General features: G+C 51.6%; 9 protein-coding genes across 9 annotated transcripts; 5 read left to right on the top strand and 4 right to left on the bottom strand.

Moving 5' to 3' along the window:
• Positions 1-8: 8 nt before the first annotated feature.
• On the bottom strand, positions 9-3,493 carry PSV08DRAFT_214642 (fungal-specific transcription factor domain-containing protein; the record flags this gene model as incomplete). Its single annotated transcript, XM_014220009.1, has 5 exons — positions 9-882; positions 933-1,486; positions 1,540-2,782; positions 2,875-3,280; positions 3,332-3,493. 5 exons carry the CDS (start codon positions 3,491-3,493, stop codon positions 233-235), a joined length of 3,015 nt encoding a protein of 1,004 aa, XP_014075484.1. The 3' UTR covers positions 9-232.
• A 460-nt stretch (positions 3,494-3,953) lies between these two features.
• Positions 3,954-9,636, top strand: PSV08DRAFT_406871 (Oxysterol-binding protein-domain-containing protein; the record flags this gene model as incomplete). Its single annotated transcript, XM_066093752.1, has 6 exons — positions 3,954-4,122; positions 4,175-5,138; positions 5,727-7,318; positions 7,365-8,374; positions 8,423-8,776; positions 8,824-9,636. Exons 1-6 carry the CDS (start codon positions 3,990-3,992, stop codon positions 9,634-9,636), a joined length of 4,866 nt encoding a protein of 1,621 aa, XP_065950049.1. The 5' UTR covers positions 3,954-3,989.
• A 211-nt stretch (positions 9,637-9,847) lies between these two features.
• On the bottom strand, positions 9,848-11,683 carry PSV08DRAFT_376876 (amidase signature domain-containing protein; the record flags this gene model as incomplete). The annotated part of the gene is made up of 2 exons (XM_014220006.1): positions 9,848-10,914; positions 11,020-11,683. 2 exons carry the CDS (start codon positions 11,681-11,683, stop codon positions 9,848-9,850), a joined length of 1,731 nt encoding a protein of 576 aa, XP_014075481.1.
• Positions 11,684-13,947: 2,264 nt separating this feature from the next.
• PSV08DRAFT_170256 (uncharacterized protein) lies at positions 13,948-16,284 on the top strand (the record flags this gene model as incomplete). The annotated part of the gene is made up of 1 exon (XM_014220005.1): positions 13,948-16,284. The coding sequence occupies one exon, from the start codon at positions 13,948-13,950 to the stop codon at positions 16,282-16,284; it is 2,337 nt and encodes a 778-aa protein (XP_014075480.1).
• A 505-nt stretch (positions 16,285-16,789) lies between these two features.
• Positions 16,790-17,818, top strand: PSV08DRAFT_243088 (uncharacterized protein; the record flags this gene model as incomplete). The annotated part of the gene is made up of 2 exons (XM_014220004.1): positions 16,790-17,437; positions 17,504-17,818. The coding sequence occupies 2 exons, from the start codon at positions 16,790-16,792 to the stop codon at positions 17,816-17,818; spliced, it is 963 nt and encodes a 320-aa protein (XP_014075479.1).
• Positions 17,819-18,142: 324 nt separating this feature from the next.
• PSV08DRAFT_260949 (uncharacterized protein) lies at positions 18,143-19,126 on the bottom strand. Its single transcript, XM_014220003.1, has 4 exons — positions 19,022-19,126; positions 18,896-18,948; positions 18,544-18,840; positions 18,143-18,483 (listed from the first exon to the last, which is right to left on the bottom strand). The coding sequence occupies exons 1-4, from the start codon at positions 19,071-19,073 to the stop codon at positions 18,361-18,363; spliced, it is 525 nt and encodes a 174-aa protein (XP_014075478.1). The 5' UTR covers positions 19,074-19,126; the 3' UTR covers positions 18,143-18,360.
• Positions 19,127-19,242: 116 nt separating this feature from the next.
• Positions 19,243-20,136, top strand: PSV08DRAFT_260945 (uncharacterized protein). Its single transcript, XM_014220002.1, has 3 exons — positions 19,243-19,651; positions 19,705-19,902; positions 19,974-20,136. The coding sequence occupies exons 1-3, from the start codon at positions 19,337-19,339 to the stop codon at positions 20,010-20,012; spliced, it is 552 nt and encodes a 183-aa protein (XP_014075477.1). The 5' UTR covers positions 19,243-19,336; the 3' UTR covers positions 20,013-20,136.
• A 663-nt stretch (positions 20,137-20,799) lies between these two features.
• On the top strand, positions 20,800-23,466 carry PSV08DRAFT_358445 (SNF2 family N-terminal domain-containing protein; the record flags this gene model as incomplete). Its single annotated transcript, XM_014220001.1, has 1 exon — positions 20,800-23,466. The coding sequence occupies one exon, from the start codon at positions 20,800-20,802 to the stop codon at positions 23,464-23,466; it is 2,667 nt and encodes an 888-aa protein (XP_014075476.1).
• Positions 23,467-24,168: 702 nt separating this feature from the next.
• On the bottom strand, positions 24,169-24,542 carry PSV08DRAFT_346686 (uncharacterized protein; the record flags this gene model as incomplete). The annotated part of the gene is made up of 2 exons (XM_014220000.1): positions 24,169-24,445; positions 24,496-24,542. 2 exons carry the CDS (start codon positions 24,540-24,542, stop codon positions 24,169-24,171), a joined length of 324 nt encoding a protein of 107 aa, XP_014075475.1.
• Positions 24,543-24,598: the final 56 nt, after the last annotated feature.

Here is a 24,598-nt window from a genome sequence, read left to right as displayed (position 1 = left end):
CAACAAAACGAGGAAGAAAATGAACAAGGATTAAAATATGGTATCATAAAACCTAAATGCCAAAAAGAATAAAATACCCTTCCCTTTTTCTTTCTTTCCTCCAAATCATCTCAATATTACTTATTCCATCGATGCATAAAACTCTCTTATCATACATGTATAGGAAAAAAAATCTTTGCAATCATAAAAGATTGCAGCCAACGATATTGCACAGACACCCGTTTACCCTCACTCATTCAGGCGCATTCCCCCCCGTTCCATCACCCCCTCCAAATCCCGCACCCCCAAACGACGCATCGCCAAATGACAGCATATCATGTGGCAAATACTCTAGGTCCCAGGGCATCATATCCGCGCCAAGCAGCGACATATCGACGTCTTGGGTATCAATAACCATATCCCCAAAAGCATGATTCGATGGGGCGTGAAACGTAGTAAAAGTAGGCGAGAAATCGTTTTGCGGAGGTGGGGGCTGCATTTGCGTAGGGCCACGCGTGAAAGGTTGTTGGGTGGGGATTGGGGTGCGGACTACGGCGGGGGAGTTGCTGGAGAAGGGGGAGTGCAGGTTCAGGAGGAGGTCGGCGTCTGAGACCATGACTGGGTCAGGGTTAGGCATGTTGCTGTATGCTTGGTTGGTTGGGGGTGGGGGCATCGATGATGAGCTGAAGCGTGAGATGCTTTGTGGTGATGTTAAAGACTTTTGTGGCTCGAATTTGATGGGCGGGTCTGATATCAGGGATGCAATGGAAGGTTGTGTGCTGGCTGGTGTTTGGTGGGGAGGTGGTGGCTTTGTGGTTCGACCTTCACCGTTCTCTGAAGTGTACATGACAGCTACGTTTGTCGAAGGCGAGTTCATGGTTCCGGTAAGCGACCATCCTATTGCTACGCACAAGTTAATGAGACGTTCGAAACCGCCAGGATGAACCACATACCTTGACTAGGGTGCACCATTGGTGAGCCAGGCAACTTTGGAGATCGCGCACCTTTCCTGATTGCAGCTGCCATCTTGGCAACATCCGCATCCGAGTTCTGAGCCGTCAAGTATGTGCCCCAACTAAGCTTCCTCCTCCAGCCTGGGCTAGTGAATGATGGTTCCGGTCGGGGTGCCTCCAAAGCGCTCTCCATCTCTTCCGCAGTGTAAAGCAGGGGATCGCAAACCCCCTTCGCCTTTTGATCGAGCACGGTCATGATGTACTTGACCCCTGCCCAGTAGGTCTCGAGGGCCTTTAGCGCACGGTAGCAACGTTGGTAGTTCTGGTTGGCAGCAGACGCAAGAAGTGTATGCTTGGCGGCAGTCTGCTTCTGCTCGCGATCGTTGACGGAAGAACTGGCAGTTCCAAGACGGTCAAGCGAGTTGCCAATGGATTCTTTCTGGTCATTGTCTTCATTTCGATTAGGGCTTGCAGGTCCGGAATGGGGTTGAGACGATGCAGAGTGGATAGCCGTCTCCTTGAGAAAGGCACACGCAGCAATGTATATGGGCTGACTAAAGTGGTGTTAGTTTCACCATTGAGACAGATAGGACATGGAAACACAAACCTAGTAAACGGATTACCCATGCCAGTCTTCACATCTATGAGCTCTGTGAAAGCTAGGATATCGGCAACAGTCTTTGCAGAAGACATGGACAATTCTCGGCTATGATTGGATTGCGGCTGAGGCGTACCCTCGAAAGTTCTCAATAGTGTCGGTTGGTGCAGCAGAACGATGAGTGTATGGAACCAGCAGTGGAGCAACAAGAAGTTTGTTCCCTGATTGAGTTTGACGTATTGTTGGAAGTTTACAGCATTGAAGTGCAACTTAGGCGAGAGATTTTGATAGATGTTTGTCAATCGGTCCTCCCAAACCCCCAATTGCTTGTGAAGTTCTGGTGTGACGTCGGCAGCACTTCTGATGCGGTTCAGCAAATCAGTCACGCGTCCATAGAGATGAATGACTCGGATCAAGGCAGGGTAGGGAAGTGGCCATCCGGAAGAATCGACCTCATCCAGAGAAGGAAAGGAAATTTCGATGTCGCGGTCGCGCAGGGTAACTGGACGCCCGGTGCCAGATGAGATGACTCGATCTAGGAAGAAGATTGACCAGAAAGTGTCCAATCTCTCACGCTCAGCCGCCCGCTGCTCCTGCTCTTCGGCACTCCTTTCACGATTGTCTTGTGATACAGACTGCTCCGCTTGCCGCGACTCTTCTAGGTTACTCTTGACCGAGTTCGGCGTTGGCCCGTGGCGCCCTTCATACTTGAGACCTCCTACAGACTGCATTCCCAAATCTTGAGCCATGCGAATAGCTATTCCAAGATACATCCACAAGCCACTATCGCGGCTTGCACCGAATTCGTCGTAGGCGAGGAGAAGAGCAGCTTGCACTACCGCCACACTGGGGCACGGAAAGGCGTCTGGAATTGCGGACTTTGCTCTTTGAGCAAATGCCTGGCCGTATTCTGAGGGTTGAAGCTTGGAGCCTTCATTCTCGCTGTCTTTCTGATCATTATTGTTACCCGTCAACATGGGATGGGTCGAGAATCGGGCCGCCAAGGCGCAAACAGCGTCTACAAGTATGGCATCCACTTGCTTCTCCTCCAAGTCGCGCATGAACCTTTCTCTTTGCAGAAACGGGAATGAGCAACCAAGGTGGGCGAAGAAGACTTTGCAGAGGTGGGTGATGAGCGGACTCGGAGACATAGACGAAGCATCGTATACGGGTATCTCTATTGGGGTACGAGCTTCTTGTGCAGGTGGCGAGCCCACGGAAGGCTGGGCAGGTGAGGATTCGACAATGTGCGCTGGTAACGTCAGCAGCAGTTCAGGTTGAATTGTTTAGGCGATAGTTTTTGCAGACGACAATGTTCAACACCTAACCTGGGTTTATACGTACGATCGGATGTAGTCTGCGCACTTCCGTGTTGTTTCCCGCGCACCTTAACGACCATTTGCCTAAGGCCAGGCACAATGGCGGTGGGGCCAAAGTACCGAAAGTACGGCATCCTATTGCGCGTGCTCAAAGTCAGGCCGGAACTGCCAGTGGCGATATCCAGCTTGGGTGACGGATTGACAGTGCTGGAGTCAGACGCTTGGGAGGTCGTGTGTGGAATAGACGGTCGCGTAAGCTGGGGATCAATAGGAGCCTCATTCTTCAGGGCTGAGGTGCTGTTGTTGGATACTGTGCTTGCTCGTCGGGAGGGAGCCTTCTTGCTATTCTTCTGCGCATCGCCCGCGCCATTGTCGTCGCCGTAGCCAGCGCACTCGTGCTTGTTTTGGGTACAGGTACCACAAACCGGGCGCTCACCTATTCTACTGTCAGCATCAATGGCTGTGTTTTGGACATGGGCGACCTCACCGGAACAGCGCGTCTTCTTCTTCCGACATGTCAAGCAGGCCGAGTTGATGCGACGGCGCTTGGCATAGGGCCCGTCATGGTTGGTGACGAAGCGGATGGGCTTGGGCTGGGGCACGGCAGCATTCGCAGAGGCCGGCGGAGAGGCCGCTTGATTCATGAAAAGCAGAGTTTGAGGCCAGAGATGGGCGGAAGGGGCCGCATCAAAGGCGGGATGCGGCGATGCAGGGGAGCAGGTGCTGGGTGGGGTAGCGACAGCCAGCAGCGCGTCAACGGCCGATCGGAGACGAGCCAGACCAGAGGGTGGAGAACATGCAGAGGGACGAGAAGCTGTGGGGAAGCAGGCGCATGTTCAGAGGCGCCGGCGTGGGTCCATGGACTGATGCTGCGACGACTGCTTGGAGGTGCAGGTGTATGTAGTAAGTACGGAGCACCCGAGTACCGAGAAGGGGCGGACGGGGGTGGTGAGGTGAGCGGTGGTGCGGCTTGCGTGTGCGGCGTGTGCGTGTGCGTGTGTGCGTGTGGAGCGGAGAACCCCAGATTTCACAGGGCGCTATGTCCATGCGCCAGCGAAGGAAAAAAGTCGCCGCGCCGGGCCTACTCGACGTCCCGCCATTGTCGGCCATACGACACAATCCATCCCACCCGCCGCCACCATGGAGTCGATCCGCCCAGCACTGGCAAAGATCCGCCTGGCTGCACCACAGCGAGTCTACGCCAGGCCGCCGCTGTGCCAATGTCTGCACACATCGGCTGCGCGGGGCGCCACGCCTCTGCCTCACCCGTCAGGTACGCACGGCTTTGCACCACATGTGCCCATTCACCCATTGACGTCGCACAGTGCCCGGCCCACCACCTGAGACGCCCCAGGCCCAACCTTCGGATGCAGCGCAGCGGGTTGCGAGGAAGAGGCGGCAGGCCGACATGATGAAGCAGGCGCGCGAGATGCGCGAGTCCTACACCCCCTCCAACAAGCCAAAGAGCATGCTGGCCAAGCGCTTCTGGAAAGACGTCTCGGTCAAGGAGACGCATGGCGGCCTGCAGGTCTTCCTCGATCACCGCCCCGTCCGAATGCCCAACAAGCAGATCCTCACCGTCCCCGCCTCCAAGCCCCAGCTCGCGGCTGCCATTGCCCTCGAATGGGACCTTCTCATGAGCGCACAGCAGGCGCTCAAGAACGACTACATCCCCATGACCTCGCTGGCTGCGCGTGCCATTGACATCGAGGCCGCGGACAAGGCGGGGCAGACCGACATCCGGAACGACATCCTCGCCTACTTTATGCGTGTGCTCTCTACCGACACACTGCTCTGCTGGGCTCCCGAAAAGGTCATCAACGACACACTGCAGGACGGGAAGACGCTGCGCCAGATCCAGGAAGAGGTTGCTATGGGCATCATTGCATATCTCCAGACACACGTGTTCCCTGGCGTAGAGATCAAGCCTACGCTCGACCCCAACTCCATCATTCCCGTGGAGCAGCCCAAGATGACGCAGGAAGTAATTCGCGGGTGGTGTGCAGGCCTCCCTGCCTACGAGCTTGCGGGGCTGGAGCGGGCAGTGCTGGCATCCAAGAGCCTGCTCGTCAGCGCACGGCTGGTGCACGAATGGAGCGAGGCATTTGCCCAATCACGGCCAGCCGCCGAGGGCAGTCGTTTTGGCATCAACGAAGCGGCCGAGGCAAGCAGTTTGGAAGTCAAGTGGCAGACGGTGCAGTGGGGTGAGGTAGAAGACACACACGATGTGCAAAGGGAAGACCTGCGGCGACAGCTAGGAAGCGCCGTTGTTCTCGTTAGCGGGAACGCGTCATAAGGTACCAGACAAGTGTAAATTAGTGCATGTAACATAGCATAGCAACTGCTTCAGTCTAGAGAATCTGGGACGACGAGCACGTGATAGGCGGCGGCGGCGTGCAAAGCTCCGAGGCGCGCGATTGGCTAGCAGGACCCTCAAGGCACCGCCCGTTGAGGCTGCATGCACGTCGACGGCCGTGATTGGCTGTTGTGGCTGTTGTGGCTGGTGAGCCCGCGCCTCTGACGAAACCCCAAGCTTGACGAGCGCCCCGCTATCAGTTTCCCTGGCCGCAAGCAAAGCCCAGACCCCTATATACGAAGCCTGGCTACCAAGCCCATGCATAGTACATTCATCGGTTGCACAGTCTTGCTTTGTGCAGTGCCCTCAACTTCAATTGAACATCGAACCCGCAACCCCGCCCTCCGTCTTTGCTGTGTTCCTATACGCGTTCTGCTGTATCTCTGGCTTGGTCGGCCAATCAAGCGGCCATGGAAGGGTAAGTGCTCGGCTCCAAGCCTGCCAGTCGTCATGGCGGGGATCAGTGTACAAGGCACAGCTTGCAGCTGCTAAGGGCCATTGCTGACTGCCTACTTGTACAGGCATAAGCGCTCCAAGTCGGCCAGTGTGAAGAACCTCCTGTCGCGTGTGTCGTCAAAGCCCGACGGCGACGCACCCGAGCCTAGCGACAACTCTCCCCCAGGCTCAACTACGTCGGCCACCTCGCAGCACGCTGCTCAGATCAAAGGATACAACGCGCCAGGACACGGCCGCAGTCTCTCCAAAAAGAACCCGCATCTTTCTACTAGCATGTCCGGCCCCGGCCCAAGCCAAGACGCACTCAGTCCCTCGTCTCCCAGCATCCAGCAGACACCCACCTCTCCCACAAAAGCAACCTCAATCGAGCAGTCAGTGAAGCTCTTTAGGGTTTTTGAGTCGCTGCGGAATGGCGATACGGCAGCTATATCACGCGCAATCCGAGAGCAGTCGAGCCCAGCCGATGGCGAGAGTAGCAGGTCGTCAATACAGCTCCCCAATGCACGCACAGAGGGAACCTCAATCCTGCACTTAGCTATTCAGTGTGCGGAGCTACCAGTAATTGAATTCGTCCTGTCAAACGCCACTGCATCATCCGACTCACCTGTCGACATCAACGGCCGCGACCGCGATGGCAACACACCGCTCCACCTTGCTGCCATACTCGGTCGCACTGCAGTTGTGCGCATGCTACTCGACCAGCCCGGCATCAACGACTCGGTGACCAACTACAACGGTCAAACCCCGCTAGATCTCGCCCGTACACCAGACATTTTCCAGGCCCTGCAGCTGTCGCGGTCCATTTTCATCGACACGTACGTGAAGAGGATACAACAAATGGTCTTGTCAGGGGACATGGATAGGCTGGAGAAGATCCTCCAGGATAACCGGGTCAAGAGCACTCTCGATGTCAATGGCGGCGAGCTAGCGACTGACCCGGTTGTTGTTGACGCTGGAGGCACGCTTCTCCATGAAGCTGCAAAGAAAAAGGATGTCAAGCTGGCTCAGTTGCTCTTGTTGAACGGAGCCGACCCATTTCGCCGCGATCGCAAGGGTAAGCTTCCCCAGGACTACACCAAGGACGACCGTACCCGCGCAATCTTGAAGCGATCACCCGCAGCCGCAGCCGCACAAAGAGGAATACAAGAGAAGACCATCCTCGCTGGTGCACCACCAGGACAAGCAGCTGCAGAGGTTGGAATGGGTGTCAAGGAATCACGCGAGATGAAGGGATACCTGAAGAAGTGGACAAACTACACGACTGGGTACAAACTGCGTTGGTTCGTCCTTGAAGATGGTGTGTTAAGCTACTATAAGCACCAGGATGATACGGGATCTGCATGCCGTGGTGCGATTAACATGCGCATCGCCAAGCTGTACATGGATCCCCAAGACAAGCAGCGCTTTGAGATTCAAGGCAAATCGTCTGTAAAGTACCATCTCAAGGCAAATCATCAAGTCGAGGCTAAACGATGGTACTGGGCATTGAACAACGCGATTCAGTGGGCCAAGGACGAAGCGCGCGAAGAAGAAAAGCGAGCTACTCAAGACCAAGAGATGCTCAAGCAGGCCAAAATTGAGCAGATCAAGGGCGAGGGCGACTCTTCCAGCCTTGGGAGCTCCAAGATAGCTGGCAGCTCCAAGCAGCATCCAACCAGTAAGTTGCTCTAGAAGACGTCTCTCTACATACTAATATATCCCAGCATCCAATCTAAACATTCCTTTGAACAGCGTTGATGCCACGTCTTCACGAACTGCGGTCAGTGTCACAGAAGATCCCGGTAGCGCCTACGAGCCTAGTATGCACAGCCAGGGTCTTGACAGGCTGGTCAGTCACATGGGAACAGCGACTGTTGCTGGCGATGACGACGACGACGATGAGTATGGGGACGATTCGAGTAGTCACGAGATGAAACCGCAGAGCAAGGATGCCTTTAACATCACTGCGCAGTCCGCGAAGCTACAGCTTGATTTGTTAACCTCTGTTTCTGCAGCACTGCAGACAGAAAAGGAACGATCGCCCAATATGCAGATTTCTGACCCTATGATGTTGCAAGCGCTGGCCTCGTACGAATCAGCCATTGGCAACCTCAAAGGACTCATCGGAGATCTCCTCAGAATATCCAGGGACCGTGATGCTTACTGGCAATACCGACTAGATCGCGAAGCCAATGTGCGTCGCATGTGGGAAGAGAGCATGGCCAAGGTCGCAAAGGAACAAGAAGAGCTTGAGAATAGGATAGGCGAGTCGGAGGAAAAGCGGCGAAAGCAGAAAAAAGCACTCCGGGAAGCGTTGGAAGGCTTCGAGAAAACCGAAGCTGGAATACCAGCAAAGCAAGACGAAGATGAATTCGCTGATGCACAAGAAGACGGTGCGCAGCAAAAGGAGGCTACAGCGCCCGTAGGCGCATCCACCCGAAACCAGAAGATTAAGAAAAAGGCCACCCTGGCAGACATTGCAGCCCACATCTCCGACTCTGAGTCTGAGGATGACGAAGAGTTCTTCGACGCCATTGGTGCTGGCGAAGTCGAAGTTGTGGAGATGCCCGCTCCCAGCGCTCCTCAAGAAGTGAAGAGTGGCGCCCCAGATTCTTCCGAAGATCCATTAGAGAAAAAGTCTATGGAAATTGCCACTGCGTGGGCAGGCTACGAAGATGGTCCACGAAAGCGACTGGCAATGGATGCAGATGACAGGCCGAAGATTTCACTTTGGGTATGTTCAATCTCACTGCCACTTTACACAATACTAACGGCTGGCTAGGGAATTCTCAAGTCCATGATTGGCAAGGATATGACCAAGATGACGTTGCCGGTATCCTTCAACGAGCCAACCTCGCTCCTCCAACGTGTGGCCGAGGATATGGAGTACACTGATCTTCTCGACACTGCTGCCGAACGATCAGACTCCACAGAACGATTGCTTTATGTCGCTGCATTTGCGGCTTCCGAATACGCTTCTACTATTGGGCGTGTCGCAAAGCCTTTCAATCCCCTCCTTGCTGAGACTTATGAGTATGCCAGGCCGGACAAGGGCTACCGCTTCTTCATTGAGCAGGTCAGCCATCATCCACCCATCGGTGCTGCCTTTGCAGAGTCCAAGAAATGGGATTACTATGTACGTTCTGAAATCTAAGCTTTATAACATCATCTGACAAAATGCAGGGCGAGTCGGCGGTAAAGTCAAAGTTTTACGGCAAATCCTTCGACATCAACCCGCTGGGTACTTGGTTCCTGCGACTGCGACCGACTGCAACAGGCGGAAAAGAAGAAATGTACACGTGGAAGAAGGTCACATCTACCGTCATCGGCATCATTACCGGAAACCCCGTCATCGACAACTACGGCCTCATGGAAATCACCAACTGGACTACCGGGGAGAAGTGTTTGCTGGATTTCAAACCTCGTGGCTGGAAAGCCTCTTCAGCATACCAGGTCATCGGAAAAGTCATGGATGCAGAAGGCCGAGTACGCTGGAGCATCGGCGGGCGATGGAATGACAAGATCTACGCTAGATTCACCCCTGGCTTTGAGGATGCAGACATTGACAAGGGCGGTAAGCCGTCAAAACACGATGACAACAAGGCTTTCCTCGTCTGGCAGTGCCACGAGCGTCCAACCGGCATACCCTTCAATCTTACTCCGTTTGTCGTGACGCTCAACGCCATCAACGATAAGTTGCGCCCGATTATTGCCCCAACAGACACCCGACTCCGGCCTGATCAGCGCGCCATGGAAGATGGTGAGTACGACTTTGCGGCCACGGAAAAGAACCGCGTGGAAGAGAAACAGCGTGCTACACGGCGGCAGCGAGAGTCAGAGGGTAGAGAGTTCCAGCCTAGATGGTTCTCAAAGGGCACATGCGAGATTACCGGTGAAGAGTACTGGGTTTTCAACCACGAGTACTGGAAGATCAGAGACCGTGTTGCAAAGGGTGAAACGTCGTGGGATGAGGCTGGTTTGGAAGATATCTTTTAGATTTATTTCTATTCGTCGGTTTGGCTTGGTAAAAACGCTAGAGTTGTAATTTGAATGATATACACACACTTTTCGGTTACTCGAAACATTTGGTCTTATCGCTGTGCCGTACCTAGCTGTTCCATAGTAAGATTTGTATTCCCACCCGTCCTCTCGAGACTTCAACAAACCACATGAACAGCCAACACACCTCAGCCCAACCCCACCAACCCTACAAATTCCTAACCGGAATATTCCTCTCCAGATACCCAAACCACCTCGGCATCGACCTCCGCATATCCGGCCTCCCTTGCTCCCCCCTCAAAAGATCCTCAATCGCACTCGCCCACCGCAACAAATCCCCTTCCCCCCACGCACTCGCCATAATCCCCAATCCAAACGGCATTCCCGTCTCCTCGCCCACCCCCGCCGGCACCGTAACCATGGGATACCCGGCCTGGGCCGCAACCTGGTACGTCTGGCCTACATCCGGCGGCACGAGCAGGGCATCGATTCTGCGTCCGTTGTGCACGAGAGCGGCATCAATTCCTTCCTCACGCGTTGTTCTTTGTATAAATGACAGAGCCTGGAAGTACGTTTCGTCCATGAGACCTCTTGTTTCGAGGGAGGCGAGAAAGCCGTCTTGGCCAGAGTAAAAGGCGGGTATACCGCCGGGCCAGGGATTGCCGCCCTCGGTACCGTCGTTGGCGTAGTTGTACGCGACTATGTCTTCCAGGGAGCGGATGGACGTGTTTTCGAGAGAGGAGAGGTAGGCGCGGATGTTGTTGTAGAAATCTGTTTTGACGACTGTGTATTCGGATTCGTTGGGGTAGCCGCGGGTGGAGCCGTAGTCCCAGTTCCAGCCGTCGGGGGAGATGATGGTGGCGTGGTGTGGGAGTTCGGTTTCGTTGAAGACGGTGGCGCCGGAGGATTGGAGGAGGGCGAGGAGGGAGAGGAGGTGGGATTGTTGAGGGGGTGGGGTGTGTGTCCAGAAGGTATGCCAGGGGAGGCCAAAGGTGGCGGTTTTGAGGGCCGAGGCGTTGGAGAGAAAGGAGGTGTAGCCGGCTTGCGGGGTTTTGCCGTGCTGGGCGGAGGTGTAGTTGTCGTTGGGGTCGATGCCGTAGATTGCGTCGAGGGCGTAGGCGGCGTCGTGGACGGTGCGGGCGAAGGTGCCGATGGTGTCTTGGTGGATGCTTTCTGGGATTACGCCAGCGCGGGAGGTAAGGCCTACGGTAGGTTTGATGCCGACTAAAGCGTTGCGTTCTGCGGGGTTGATGATGCTGCCGTCGGTTTCGGTGCCTGGTGGTGTGTCAGTGTTGGATCGGAGAGACGTCTTCTAGGACGTGAGCTTGCCTAGTGAGAAAGTAACGATATTCGCGGCTACTGCTGCTGCACTTCCCGTACTACTTCCTCCAGGATTGACGGTTAGATTATATGGACTCCTGGCCTGGCCACCCCTTGCAGAGTACCCTTCTGAATAGTTGTTCGATCGCATATCAGCCCATTCAGACATGGTTGCTTTACCCATGAGAAGAGCACCTGCTTCCCGTAACTTTGCAACAACATGTGCGTCTCGAGGTACCACGCTTCCTATTAGCATCCAGCTTCCTGCGGTAGTCTCCATCCGGTCTTTGGTCGCAATGTTGTCTTTGACAATGTACGGTATACCATGTAGTGGGCCTCGTACATGACCAGCAGCACGCTCAGCGTCAAGTGCAATAGCTATCTTCTCGGCATCTGGATTAAGTTCCATGATCGAATTGATGTATTTGTCAACTTGGTGTACTCTATCGAGGTAGCATCTAAGGAGATCCACAGATGTGATGGTTCCGTCACCTAGGTACCCTTGGAGTTGGTCGATAGTGGCCTCTTCGAGCGTGACTCCTCGACATTTCGGCATCTGAAACAAGGCAGAGGTATTTGCTGCATCTTGCGTTGGAAAGAAGAAGGGGAAGGGCTGTTGTAGTGGATCGGTATCTAGCACACATGTTGTGTTCTGCTCCCCACCGTTGCATGCTGCCCCTAATGCCGTGCTGAGGGCAAGGATAGACAAGAAGGCTGTGAACATTTCGATAATAGCCGGTTAAATTAATAGATGACTCTTGTGTCTTCCGTGACGTTCTGTGAATAGCAATAGTGCTGTTGGGTTCTCGTAGTTGCTTTTATCAAGCGGTTGCAAGGCAACAAGAAATGCGTGTCTTGCTTGCCTACAGGGTACGGACCGATCTTGCCTAGTGATAACTGGAGGAAAGGGCCCCTGTGTCCATTTGCAACTACATCTGTCGATTCCTTGGGTTGTTGTTCCTGTGTGTGATGTTCAATGTTGCAGGAATGGACACGTACTGTGACGTCATCAGTGTCTGATTCAGTCGTGTTGTTGAGTTTGTGTAACCCTCTGTCCGACTACCAAGACGACTACGGACTCCTTTACTACAAAACCGAATTAAGACAATTTTGCGGTATTCCATTTGGCGTCGATTGCGAATACTAGAACGGGAAATGTTAGTATGGCACATATGCTAACTGCTCTATGCAATGGTCACGACATCCCCAGTCCACCCAATAGAGAAAATGGATGACTGCAGCTCAAACCTCAGCCAAATCAAGTAAGTCCCTGCCAATCTTGCCCGAGCTGTTTGATCTCCTTATTTCAGTCTTGTTTTTAAATCATCTCAAATGTGGGCTTGGTGAGATTACAAAAGTTTTACTTTTGCCAGCCTGATCGGACCTGATTACACTCGGCCATCCTTGCCACTAACACACTATCAGGAAAAGCCATCAATCAAAACCGAGTGTACATTCAACCGATAAAAACAAGTTCGGTTGCCTCAGACATATGGACATCGCTCTCAGTGTTTTAATAAATACTTCAATAGTCACAGAAGTTGATGGGCAAAAACGACGCACCAGGGATTTCGCTACATACAAACACTAAGCCTTAAACATTGGTATAATCAGTCCTGGTTATTATTTTTTCAAAAAAAAATTGTATGTCCACTCTCATCTTCCCGCAATGAATTATCGGGTGGTGCGCGGACGGAATACTGTGTCTACATCTCAGAACATAACTCAGTCTTCGCCCTAGCAAAATCTTCCAAATTTCAAACAACCAAAGTCTGTGGACTCTTAATCAACTGGCCAAGTTAACTTCTTGAACCTGGCAGGAGTTTGAAAAGAACCTACAATTATTACCTACCTCTCCCAAGAAGTCTTGCGCACTCTCAAAACAGCCTTTATCAGTGCCCCCGACTACAGGATATTCAGCCATCTCTCTTCGCCTCATCCCCCAAATTAACGGCAATATATCCGTATACGGTATCGTGCTCTCATAATACTCCGCCAAGCGCTGCGCAAGCATCTCCTCTTATCTGCCGAAGCACTCACTCGGCGACAGCACTGCACCAGGATAATTTGAAACCCTGTATCTTTACAGGCATATCTGAAGAAAAAAGTTCCGACACCCTCACGAAAGCCATTGTGCCAAAGCCGATGGCCAACCTCACCAGCGAGCTTTGTAATAGTACCCCAGCTACTACATCCGTTATTTGGCAGAAACAGTTGTGGCTCAAAAATATTGTTCTGCGACATCAGTGCGGCACCGCAGAAACCCGGGGTTTGATCTAGGATGACGCTCGTGCGAATCTGGACCCCAAACTGATAAGGTTACGACGGCTATCGGTGAAGCTGAGAACCGACAATGCTTGTAAGAATATTGAGCGCCATAGCAGGACGCATCTACTGGCTCTGGCAAAGAGCCCAGATGGGATGCGATGCAAGTGGTGGGGCGGAAAAACTAGAAATGATTGTGCCATGCAATAATCGCCCCCAAACGACGCGCAATATCAGTACGAGCGCTGTATAGTATGCATTGAATCGGCTGCCAGCATCCGCAATGCTAGTCACGACATGACAACAATTCGCCACAGACCATACTCACCACGTGGTCGAGGTAACTATGTCCCACAGAACACAATGTAGGAGTGAACTTTTAGCAGCCACCTCCGTACTCTGTATTCACCTTACATCTAGAAAAGAGGGACTATCGTCATCTTCTTCTGTCTAAGACTATAGTAAGACTATACCAAGACTTTAGCAAGACATAAATGAGGTTTGATACAGATTGAATCAGCTACTCCAATGACAGGGGTAACGAATAACCCTCGTCAACGCGGCGCAGTCATACCTGGCAGATATCGCCGCCAAGCAACATAGCCGCCGACGAGCTGACTGCCTGGTTTCATAGCAGAGCCTCCATAGCCATGATTATATTCATGAAGTATAGGTATTGTTAGGTTTGCCTTGAACCCAGCTTTTTTCCGTTAAGTTGTCAGGATGTACAACATACGTGACAAACGTCACATTCATTCATACGATCCACCCCTGGCAACATTTCTCCGGTCTATAGGCCTAGGTGCCTTTTGTGTTTTAATAACTCATCTTCTTCGTTACCATGTTTCGCACGAACCGAAGAAACCAGTCAGAACAGAATCACTGCGTCTTGCATTCCAGCGATGCGCGGTACACATCTTGCCATGTGCTTTCGCTTTGTTCCTTATCATAATTAATATACACGGTCATTTTATCGGATTTGAACTCGCAGGTGAATCAGGAAAGACGTCAGAGTATACGGCACTTCTTCAGATCGCAGCCAAAATTCAAGAGCTTCTCATCATCGCAAGCCTTACGGCCATTATTATGCACAAAGTTCGGTATGATCTCATTGACGGAAATGGCGTTCCCTTTGGTTTAGTAGGGGTAGGAGCACTGTTCACCCAATTGAGCTTTTTCTGGTCCACAGCTTTTATCGGGTCATTTTCAAGTCACGGGGCAGTGAGACGAAATGCAGCAACACTTTGCTTAGTCGTGCTCGCAGGCTTCATCGCTGTGACATCCGGTCCTGCTGTTGCGGTTCTGCTTATACCACGCGAACATACTTGGCCTGCTGGGGGAACCAAGTACTGGATCAACGGCAGTTCAGAAGACCTTTGGCCCTCGACACTCGATATCAAACACTACATGCCTGATCTTGGCGCTGGTGTTTTCGGGGCCAGCTGCTCTTCATCAAATGCATACACCAATGCGCTTTGCCCAGCCGGCGGGTATATAGCGCTGGCAAACAGATTTTCCTCGACCGACAACCCCAGGCCGTGGTCGGCCCCTAAGGACTCTCGATACGCACCAGCTGAATTCTTGATTTGGAGTCCAGAAGGACAAGTACCACCCTACAGTCTAGCATCAGCACAGAGAGCTAGAGTAGCGCTGGAATCATCAGCAACCGGCGTTCATGGTCCTGTAGCGTGGGTTGCGGCTAGGATTAATGACGAATGGCAAACAGCTGCTGACGCAATACCTGTCGACTCTAGCTCCCGCTTTGGAAGATACAGATACTACAATCAGATGAAATCTATAGTCGAAACATGGGTTCCGGCAGTGCGAGTGGTGTGCAGCCCCTTGCAGCCCTTCGAGTCCGGGCAGACATCTCTCCAATTTCCTGTCGTTCCAGAGTTCCGCAGTGCGATCACGAACGATCTAATTTTTGATGATCAGAGCCCTGGTTATCCTACCGAATTGCACACGGTAGAGTTGCCAGACGAGACGTTGCAGTCTCTACAGCAAACACCGCATCCGTCAATTGTTTCTTTGGATATGGCCGATAGTACGTGGACCACTGCTACTCTGGGCATCATAGTTGAGGCCCCTATGCCAGATAATAGTCAACGCAACCTTTCCGCTTGTGTTGTTGATGCGAGATGGGCCAAAGGATCGTTGTCTGTGGGCCTTGCTCAGGCGGTGCAACCAGAGATCTATTCGGTCACAAAAGCTCCCAAGTCCGGTGACATATCTGAAACATCTTATCGGGCATATGACATGTTCCGGTTGGATGCTGGACATCAAGAATCTTGGCGCCGACTTCGTATCACTGCCGACTGGTTTGACGCTGTCAATTTAAAGCTCAACACGAGCATAGATACGCCATGGAATACGACAGTAACAAACAACAATGCTCTGAATTTCAATGACACCGAAACAAGAACGACGATATCTTCTCTCATGTCTATGGCAACATCCGACTCGTTTCTAGTGCCAAATGTCGAACACATACTCGCTTCGGTCTTTGCAGATGCCATATCCCGCGCTGGAAGCTGGCGAGTCTTGAACATCACCGTTCCGATTCAAAGAAAAAAGTACAATCCGGTTTCGTACCATATGCGCAAATCTTCATATCAGTCCGAACTCCTGGAGGATGGACAAGCATACGAGAACCCCTCTACCGTGTCGACGTCTACATTCACCGAATTCCACATCAGACAAGAAATCACAGGCTACGCCTTCAAAGTATCTTCTACGACCGACGTACTTGCTCTTATTGTCGTCTTCTTACATCTAGTCATGGCGGTCATTCACACACTCCGCTTGGTTGTCCGGCGGCGTAGTTCCAGCTGCTGGGACTCCATACCCGAGTTGCTGACGCTTACTCAACAGTCAAGCCCCTCTGTGGTTGCTTTGAAAAATACAACAACAGGGATACATCGGATGAGTACGTTTCAGCGAACGGCGAGAATACGAGTGTCAGATTATGATTCTCAACATGTGGAGCTGGTCTTTGATGAAGATCATGGCAGCCAGGATATACTGGATAAACCGTCGTCAAACTGTAAATATGGGTAGTGATGTATAATATATGCAATATGTTCGTTTTTCTGTGTAGAAGAGAACTGTTTCAATGTCGGTTCTCTTGTGAGCCTTTGGTTTTTCTTGTTTATGATTCGTGGTGTTTTAGCTCGATTCAGATATCTACAGATTGTTCAAATGTAGATGTCAACTCAATCGAATATTAGCGTATCCATCAATTGTCTTCACATTTCAATGAGGGATTTGAAAACAGGCACTTCAAAATCCTTGCAGTGAATCTCACTCACCAACAATAAATCATGCCATCCTAGAAAAGCACATTGTTCAAAAAGCGCCCATTTGATTAGTGACTCTGGTTACTTCACCTGGCGGTTTTCACTGAGCACCAACAATGGCTAAACGATGTCAAATTCCCAGGTAATATATGCTCAATCCTTCCTTTAGACCATAAAACTCCAATCCGTTTCCCTAAACGAACCCCAGCTACTAATTTAGGACCTACTCCCGGCGCCTCTCCCAAAGCCAAGAATCTCCCGTACCAATGGACACAACCGAAGAACTACACCATGAAATTATAGAACTTCAATGCAAAGAAGAAAGCTTACGGGCTGAAAACACCGCTTTACAAAAAGCAGTCGAAGAGCAAGCCACCCTGATACAAGAGCTGTACCTTGAAAAAGAAGGAGAAAAAGAGGAAGAAAAGGTAGCCAACTACGCCGAATACGTCAAAACCCTCCAGGTCGATCTCAAGCAAGCCCGCCACCAAATCGAGTACTACAAAGTCCTCGCCGAGGACTCGCAGCGGCGTGCAAACCGCTATCAGGAGTCTCTAACGCAAGCCACAAAAGACCAGGTAGCAGCCAGCCAACTAGAAGCGCAGAACGAGCAACTCCAACGCGAACTCGTGCAGCACAAATTCACCATTTACAAATTGCGATCGGAAAATGAGCTTGCGGCTGAGAACTTTGCGCGCTTGCGCGATCGCGACAAGAAGGCTTTGGCAGCGTGTGAAATCCGACTGGCGGACCTAGTCTCGCATGCGTGCGAGGTAGAGACGGAGAGTGAGGCCTTCAGCGATGTTTTCACGAATTTGATTGATACGCTTGAGAACGAGAATGTGGTGGCTAGATCTCTGCTTAACGATCGAGCGGCGCTGCTCAACAAGATGGAAGTCTTGTACAGCGTAGTTGTAAGTGAAGTTGCACCGCTGAAACGAGTTTTTAGAAGGGCACTCCAGATGCTGCAGCTTTATCAGGGCTTGTTTCAGGCGCTGTCGGATCCGCATAGGACTACAATTGGGAGTCTGCCGCCAGACCTAGATGCATTGATGACCGGGGCGTGCGACGACTTGCATGCGTACCGAGAGATCCATGGAATGCTTTCGAATGTTGGAGGCGCGGCGCAAGATCAGATTCGCAAGGAGCTTGGTGGTATGTCTGAAAGTGCGGGTGGTATGCTTACGAGCTTACACTACATCAAGAGGGATGTTGGGGCTTTCTTGGCCCGTCTGCATGCGGAGCCGAGAGCCTGGTTCACCATGAAGGCAAAGTTCGGAAGCATCTGGCGGTAGAGTAACCGTGAGGTTGTTCTATACGGACTAGTCGCGTACTGTAAGTTTATGTGGTTTGGGTTAGCGATGGCACAGGCGTTTTCATACGAGCTGACAGAAGTTTGTTAGAATGCTCTTTTCAATTAGTTTCTTCACCGTTTAGCCAAGTATACTCTTTAAGTTCAATAGAGAATGATGACCAAGAAGGTGTTTCACAACTGCATTCAAGACTGTGAAATGGTATGTAAACACAGGTAGAAGTGGGCGCTTTGGTATTTTGGGGCTAGAGTAAGTGCGGAATCGGGCCGTTCCTGCATTACAGAGAAATGGCCGCCTTGGGTATCTCTTGTGAAGATGAATTGCATCTAGTGAGCTGCACAACTGCCTCTTGTCAATATCGGCGTCCTCATGCACACTGCTCATGTTCAGGAACCAAACCCCTGGATCAATGGATATCGAGTGCTTTCAAATCCATCCCAAGTGTACCTGCAACACCATGAACGCCTCGCCGAGAAAACCTTCGTATCATGAGATGTTGTTGTATTTGTGATAGGGAATAGCGCTTAAAATTGGTCCAAGGTCATGCTCATGGATACATCTGTGTTCTCAACCATCTTGGTAAACTCTTCAAAGCTGATCTTGCCGTCGCGGTCTAGGTCAGCCTCCATGATGGTCTTGTCGACAATCTACGAAGTGTTAGCACTGCTTCTAGCGCTCATCGCCTTGGCACTCGTGTGCACACGCACCTGCTGCAGTTGTTGGTCCTTCAAGTTGCTGCCGACCATCATCTTCAGTACTATGAAGAGCTCGCCGTTGCTGATGTAGCCATCGCGATCAATATCGTATACGCGGAATGCGAAACGTAGCTTCTCCTCCTTGTTGCCCTTGCTGCTGAAGGCTGAGAGGCCAGAGACAAACTCTTGGAAGTCAACGTCACCGCCACCGTCTTCGTCAAAGATGGCGATCATTCGTGTTGCGAGAGGATTCGAGGAGATCTGAGGGAGAGCCAGAAATTCGTCACGCTCAATGGTTCCAGAGTTGTCCTGGGCAGGGGTTAGCCAGGCTGTGTGGCTTGTCGGTCCAGCTTCAATTGCGCACCTTATCCAGCTTCATAAATCGCTTCCTCAGGCGGTCTACCTCCTCGCGGTCGACTACGTGCCGTCAGCAAGCATTCCTTTAGCCAGACCCTTTGCAGGTGGGCTTTCTTTTCAGCCGCCTACGTACAATTCGAGCCCGAGGCGATGTTGTCGAGCAGCCCTGACTGTTGGTTACCCATGTTGGCGGCTTGTTGGCGGTAAGGATTAGGGTGCGGTGAAGGTAGGAGTGGTCGAGGGCCTGGCTTGTGGGGTTGCTGGGCTTGGTTGTGTCGCCGTGCGCCCGCCAACTTGGAGGTCCCGCCTGCCGCCACCAAGGGTCCATCTGCGCTAGACGCAGGCACCTCCGACGTCAATCGCCAAGCCAGGACATTCACTGTCCTACACCTGCACATTGCTTCGCTTCTAAGTTAGAGCGTCGCAACCAGAGACATCGACAGACACCATGGACTCAGACGCGCCCGTAGAAATCGGCTCCATGCTGCAGGACGCATCCATCAACCGACATCCATCACCGCGACACGACGTGAACCCATCGACCGCCGCATCCAAGAAGCAACCAGTCCATCTCAATGAACACGCCGATCCAGACGCCTCGGATGTTGGAGAAGACGAGATTCCTCTCAGTGTGTTGGATCCGGTGCCGCGGAACAAGACAATGCCTCCACTGCCAGACCTCCGATTCGAACAAAGCTACTTGAAGAGCATTGAGCACGCAGAGGGATGGAAGGGAGTGTTGTGGATTACGCTACGAGATCAGGTACCATATTCTTATCGTATTTCTGGTGAGATGTCCATACTGATAAGGACTAGGTCATAATGTGCTTTGCACAGGGTGTTCTATGGACCCTCCTCCTCAATGGCTGGAGGCATTGGAATCGATCAACAAAGTTCAGTGGACACGGTGTAGGCGCGCGGATACGGAGGTGGTGGTGGGGTGTTAACAATTGGAGTATACCGACCGCAAAATCAAGGCTGAGGGACCCAAAGTTGGCGAGAAATATGTCCGAGGTAAGTGCGGTCTTTTTGAAAGTTTGGCTCCAGACCTAAGCGTGGCAATGGGCATCGGCTAACGACTACAGTATTACAAGGGTGAGTTTTCAAATGCTGCCCAAGACTGAGGGAGATCGTTCGTAGCATTGCCCGCACTGCTGCGTCGACCGGAGTGTCGCCAGTTGAATTGGGCTACGTAGCGTAAAAAACAACGATTTGAATACAAAAAAATTACAATAAAAAATCGCCTCATCAAAAACATGCATAAGTCGACCAGCTTAACAAAACCCCGATGCAGTATGCTGTCGGAATATATGTGCCTTGGGGTTTCTCTGTGTACATAGAGATAAGACTCAGACAGCGATTAAGTGCAATAGACCATTTCCCCTTCAGCGGGGTATGCAAAGCTTTTGTACCGCCGTATATCCGCTTCTCGAATCCGTTCTCTCAATTGGGAAGAGGAAAGGATGCATCGCCCGCTGTGACGTACCCTGATACGAGGCGTCTACACTGAAAATCCATGCCCAAATCTCTCTTCTTTTTGGACAATCTTGAATCTAAGAGTTGTTCTTAGAGTACTAGTATCGCACAACGGTAAAATCCTGAACTTACAAAATGTGGTCATGCCGATGAGGGAAGAAGAACAACAACAGGGCTATACTGTTATTACACAGCCAATATCGGACAGGAACACAATCAAGTAATTTATCAGGGAAAGCCCTTGAGATGTGCAACTGTTCCAGCACAAATCCATCCATTTCATTGGATAGAGTAGTATGGTTATGTCACGTGATAACGCAAGACCGCGTTTTGGTTCGGCGCGTCGCGCTCGCCGCTACTTCGCCTCCACCCTTGTCGCCTCCAAACAATCATCTCGCAAACAGGAATGCTAGTCGGTGAGTAAAGCTACTCACCATGAAACCTTTCCGCCCCCTCACCCTCTCGCGCCCACGTCCCGAAAATGGCGAGCCACCGAGCAAGAAACGAAGAATTGGATCCAATGCACTGTCGGCGGGCAACCGCCAACCGCTCAACACTATGAACAATCCAGCACCGGCACAATTCCTACCCCCAGGTCTAGAAGGAAACTATTATACGGTATTATGGCGAAAACATACGGTCAAGAAGAACAAGACATGGGATGGGGATGGTGTTCTTGCTGTCGTGGGTGGATACGCTACGCTTAACGATAGCGAGACGGGGAAAGAGCTGGGAAAGGGAGCATGCAGTCGGCCACTACTCCCCGGGTCTACTCTTTCCATTGGTGGAAGAGAAATAGAGGTTGAGAATTCCATGGATAAAGCAGATTATCTTTCGGGTCGCATGTTCCTAGGCAAGGCTGTGGCTGCACCAATACAGCAGCCAAAGCCACCTGAGCTAGGACACAAGCCTCTGTCATCGGTTAAACCAAATTCGAAGAAGACCCAAGAAACTGCTGCCGATAAGGAGAGCGTGCCCGAGTATAAGCCCTCAGCTCATCGCAAGCAGCAATTCAAGGCACCGTTGCTATCTACCACCGTCATGCCACAGCGCAATCCATCAATTCCGCAACCCCGTCACGACCCAGATGCACCCAACGCCCTCATCATGAAACGACCTGGTTCCTGTCCCAAAGGAAAGCAGATAGTTGATGTAGTCGTCGACCCGGTCCTCAGCAAGCATCTCCGAGATCATCAGCGCGAGGGTGTACAATTTTTGTACGAATGCGTTATGGGTATGCGATGCGAGGGCGAGGGTGCCATCATGGCTGACGAGATGGGCTTGGGTAAAACGCTTCAGACCATCACACTTCTCTGGACACTGATGAAGCAGAATCCGATACATGATTCGCCTCCTGTTATCAAGAAAGCCCTGATCGTCTGTCCTGCTGGTCTAGTCGACAACTGGAAACGTGAGTTCCGCAAGTGGCTCGGAAATGAGAGGGTCGGTGTGTTCGTCTTGGATGCAAAGAACAAGAAGATAGCCAACTTCACCATGGGCAAGTCTTACAACATTATGATTGTCGGATATGAGATGCTTCGTATCGTTCAAGAAGAGTTAAAGAAAGGTAGTGGTGTCGACATTGTCATTGCAGACGAGGGTCATAGGCTAAAGACAGCTAACAACAAAGCTATGTTGGCTATTCAGTCTTTGAATACGGAGAGGCGTATCATCTTGTCTGGTACTCCATTACAGAACGATCTTGGCGAGTTCTACACTGCAATCGATTTTGTTAACCCTGGACTCCTTGGGCAACGAACCGCCTTTAAGCGATCGTTCGAACTGCCGATTATGCGTAGTCGTCAACCGGATGCCAGCGAAGCAGAACTTGAAAAAGGCGAGGCTCGCTGGAAGGAGCTTGTATCTCTGACTAGTCAGTTCATGATCCGGCGGACAGCGGAAGTCCTTTCGAAATACCTCCCACCGAAAACTGAGCATATTGTCTTTTGTCGGCCGACCAAAGGACAAGCGGAAACTTACCGCGCTATTCTCGACTCGCCAACATTCAGGCTCGCGCTGGGCAGTACAGATATTGCGCTCCAGCTCATCAACGTGCTAAAGAAAGTCTGCAATAGCCCTTCGCTGCTCAAATCATCCAAAGACAATGATGACACACCGTCCGAGATGCTGCAATCCATCATTCCGCTCATCCCCAGCAAGATCCTCAACTCCAGCGCTTCGAGTGCAAAGTTGCGACTACTCGACAGCCTTGTTCACTCCATCTACACCACGACCGAAGAAAAGATCGTCATAGTCTCAAACTACACAACAACACTGGACATGATTGAGCGCCTCCTCGTCTCCCTCTCCTACACCTTCCTCCGCCTCGACGGTAGCACACCAGCCTCAAAGCGCCAGTCGCTCATTGAGAAATTCAACAAAACCCCCAAAACCACCTCGTTCGCCTTCCTTCTCTCGGCCAAATCCGGCGGCGTAGGTCTCAATCTCATCGGCGCCTCGCGTATTGTGCTTTTCGACATTGACTGGAACCCCGCCACAGACCTGCAAGCCATGGCGCGTATCCACCGCGACGGCCAGAAGCTGCCATGCAAGGTCTACCGCTTCCTCGTCCAGGGCGGCCTCGACGAGAAAATCTACCAACGCCAAGTCATGAAGATGGGACTCGCCAACGCAGTCGTAGACAACAAAGCTTCTGCATCCTCCTTCTCCCAAGAAGAACTCCGCGACTTGTTTCGTCTAGATGAGCGCGAAGGGTGCCAGACTCACGATTTACTCGGCTGCACGTGCGAGTGTCGAGGCAAGCTCGAGAATACGCCTGATGTGTCAAACGAAGAGTCTGGGGAGGAGGAGGAGGAGGAATACCCGATGCTTCGGAAGGCTAGCGAGGTTAATGTCGAGGAGCAGGAGGCGAAGATTAGGGCGAGGCGCGCGGCTAAGCAGCCTAAGTTGAGGATGTTGATGGAGTATCGGCATATTGATACAAAGATTCTTAAGGGCATGGATAAGAATGCTGACGAGGCAAACGCAGAAGATGAAACCGTGGATGATTTGGCGGTCGCGGTGGATGATGATGTTTTCCTTGGTGTTTTGAAGCAGCCGGAGTGTAATGTAGGGTTCCTGCTTACCAAGTCGACGTCGTAGATTCTTTTGTTACATGGGCAGGGATGTGGGAGGTCGGTGGTGTATTTGCTACATGCACGTATATGCATAGCGTTGGCGTTTCTTCTTTTCTATGCATTGGGATCGGAAGGCAAAGAACATGAGGCGGGTAATGATGAGGTGTTTATCGAATATAGAGTATCGCATCATTCAAGTTCTTTTTTTCCAAAGGGGGAAAGGGGTGCGAGTCGCTTTAGAGTACCTGGTTTTTTGTAAACAAAGATTTCATTATCCGGCCAAGGTAAATAGAGTGAATAAGACTATACTATGGACCACGATATGCATCCATCTCTTTGGATATTCCGTTTGTGCAACTTGTTTCCACCAACCCCAATGTTCCACTCATCTTTGTCTTGGCTGGTTCGGTTCAAACCTGGAGGATCGTGGCCTAGGCGTCGGAACGTTGGTTCAGTCAAGGAACATTGGCACATAGATGACTTACAGTGCCTGTGGACAAGCTCAAGGAAGATGCTTGCACCTTGTCTTGTAGCATGGGCTTGCCGTTTCAATGGCAAACTGGCGAATGGGGCGAAGATGCTAGGGAGTACGTGTATATATGCCCAGCAATACTTTTGGGACAACCTGCTTCAACCATCATCTTGTTAGTCATAAAAAAATCGATGCACGCGTCTTTGAGTTCAGTGGCTTGGAAGAAAGTCGGCTAGCTGGTAGCATCCGCAGAACTTAAAGTAACTCTTTGTCATAGTTGAGATGCTTCTCCTTGCTGTAAGTTCGGTCATCTGGTTCCGTTGTGTAGAAGCAGCCAGTGTAAAGCCATTTGGCGTAGGTACTAAAAGGCCGTGATATAACCTCGGGTAATGCGACGGTCCTCGTTGCCCTCTCTTTCCAGTCTCTGTCAAACATTTTGTTGAAGTTGGAGCTTGCACGAAGGTGTGCCTCATTCAAAAAAGAGGTCGTCTCGGAGCTTCCAACAACGACTTTGACAGGTTCTGAAGTGAGTCTTGGTCTCGTCGGTAACCTGTGTTGTACTTGAAAGGGGGGTTTTCTTACATTGGTCCATCGTCGATGGGAAGAAGCAACACAGGTGTGCGTGACATAATGAGGGCCATGACAGGTAGGCACGACACACGTGCCCAGCTTTCACGTACCAAAG

The sequence above is a fragment of the Bipolaris maydis genome (assembly GCF_028858645.1).
Source record: "Bipolaris maydis strain C4 unplaced genomic scaffold PSV08scaffold_1, whole genome shotgun sequence".
Taxonomy (NCBI): Eukaryota; Fungi; Ascomycota; class Dothideomycetes; order Pleosporales; family Pleosporaceae; genus Bipolaris; species Bipolaris maydis.
Note: the sequence above shows the minus strand (reverse complement) of the source record. Positions and strands in the feature narration are given on the sequence as shown.

Bases quoted from the DNA above. Each gene is read 5' to 3' on its own strand.
- PSV08DRAFT_260949 (XM_014220003.1), bottom strand. From the start codon at position 19,073: ATGGGTAACCAACAGTCAGGGCTGCTCGACAACATCGCCTCGGGCTCG. The intron at 18,949-19,021 runs GTACGTAGGCGG...GACGGCACGTAG, and splicing joins CATCGCCTCGGGCTCGAATT to TCGACCGCGAGGAGGTAGAC. The intron at 18,841-18,895 runs GTGCGCAATTGA...ACCCCTGCCCAG, and splicing joins GATTTATGAAGCTGGATAAG to GACAACTCTGGAACCATTGA.
- PSV08DRAFT_260945 (XM_014220002.1), top strand. From the start codon at position 19,337: ATGGACTCAGACGCGCCCGTAGAAATCGGCTCCATGCTGCAGGACGCA. The intron at 19,652-19,704 runs GTACCATATTCT...GATAAGGACTAG, and splicing joins GGATTACGCTACGAGATCAG to GTCATAATGTGCTTTGCACA. The intron at 19,903-19,973 runs GTAAGTGCGGTC...TAACGACTACAG, and splicing joins TGGCGAGAAATATGTCCGAG to TATTACAAGGGTGAGTTTTC.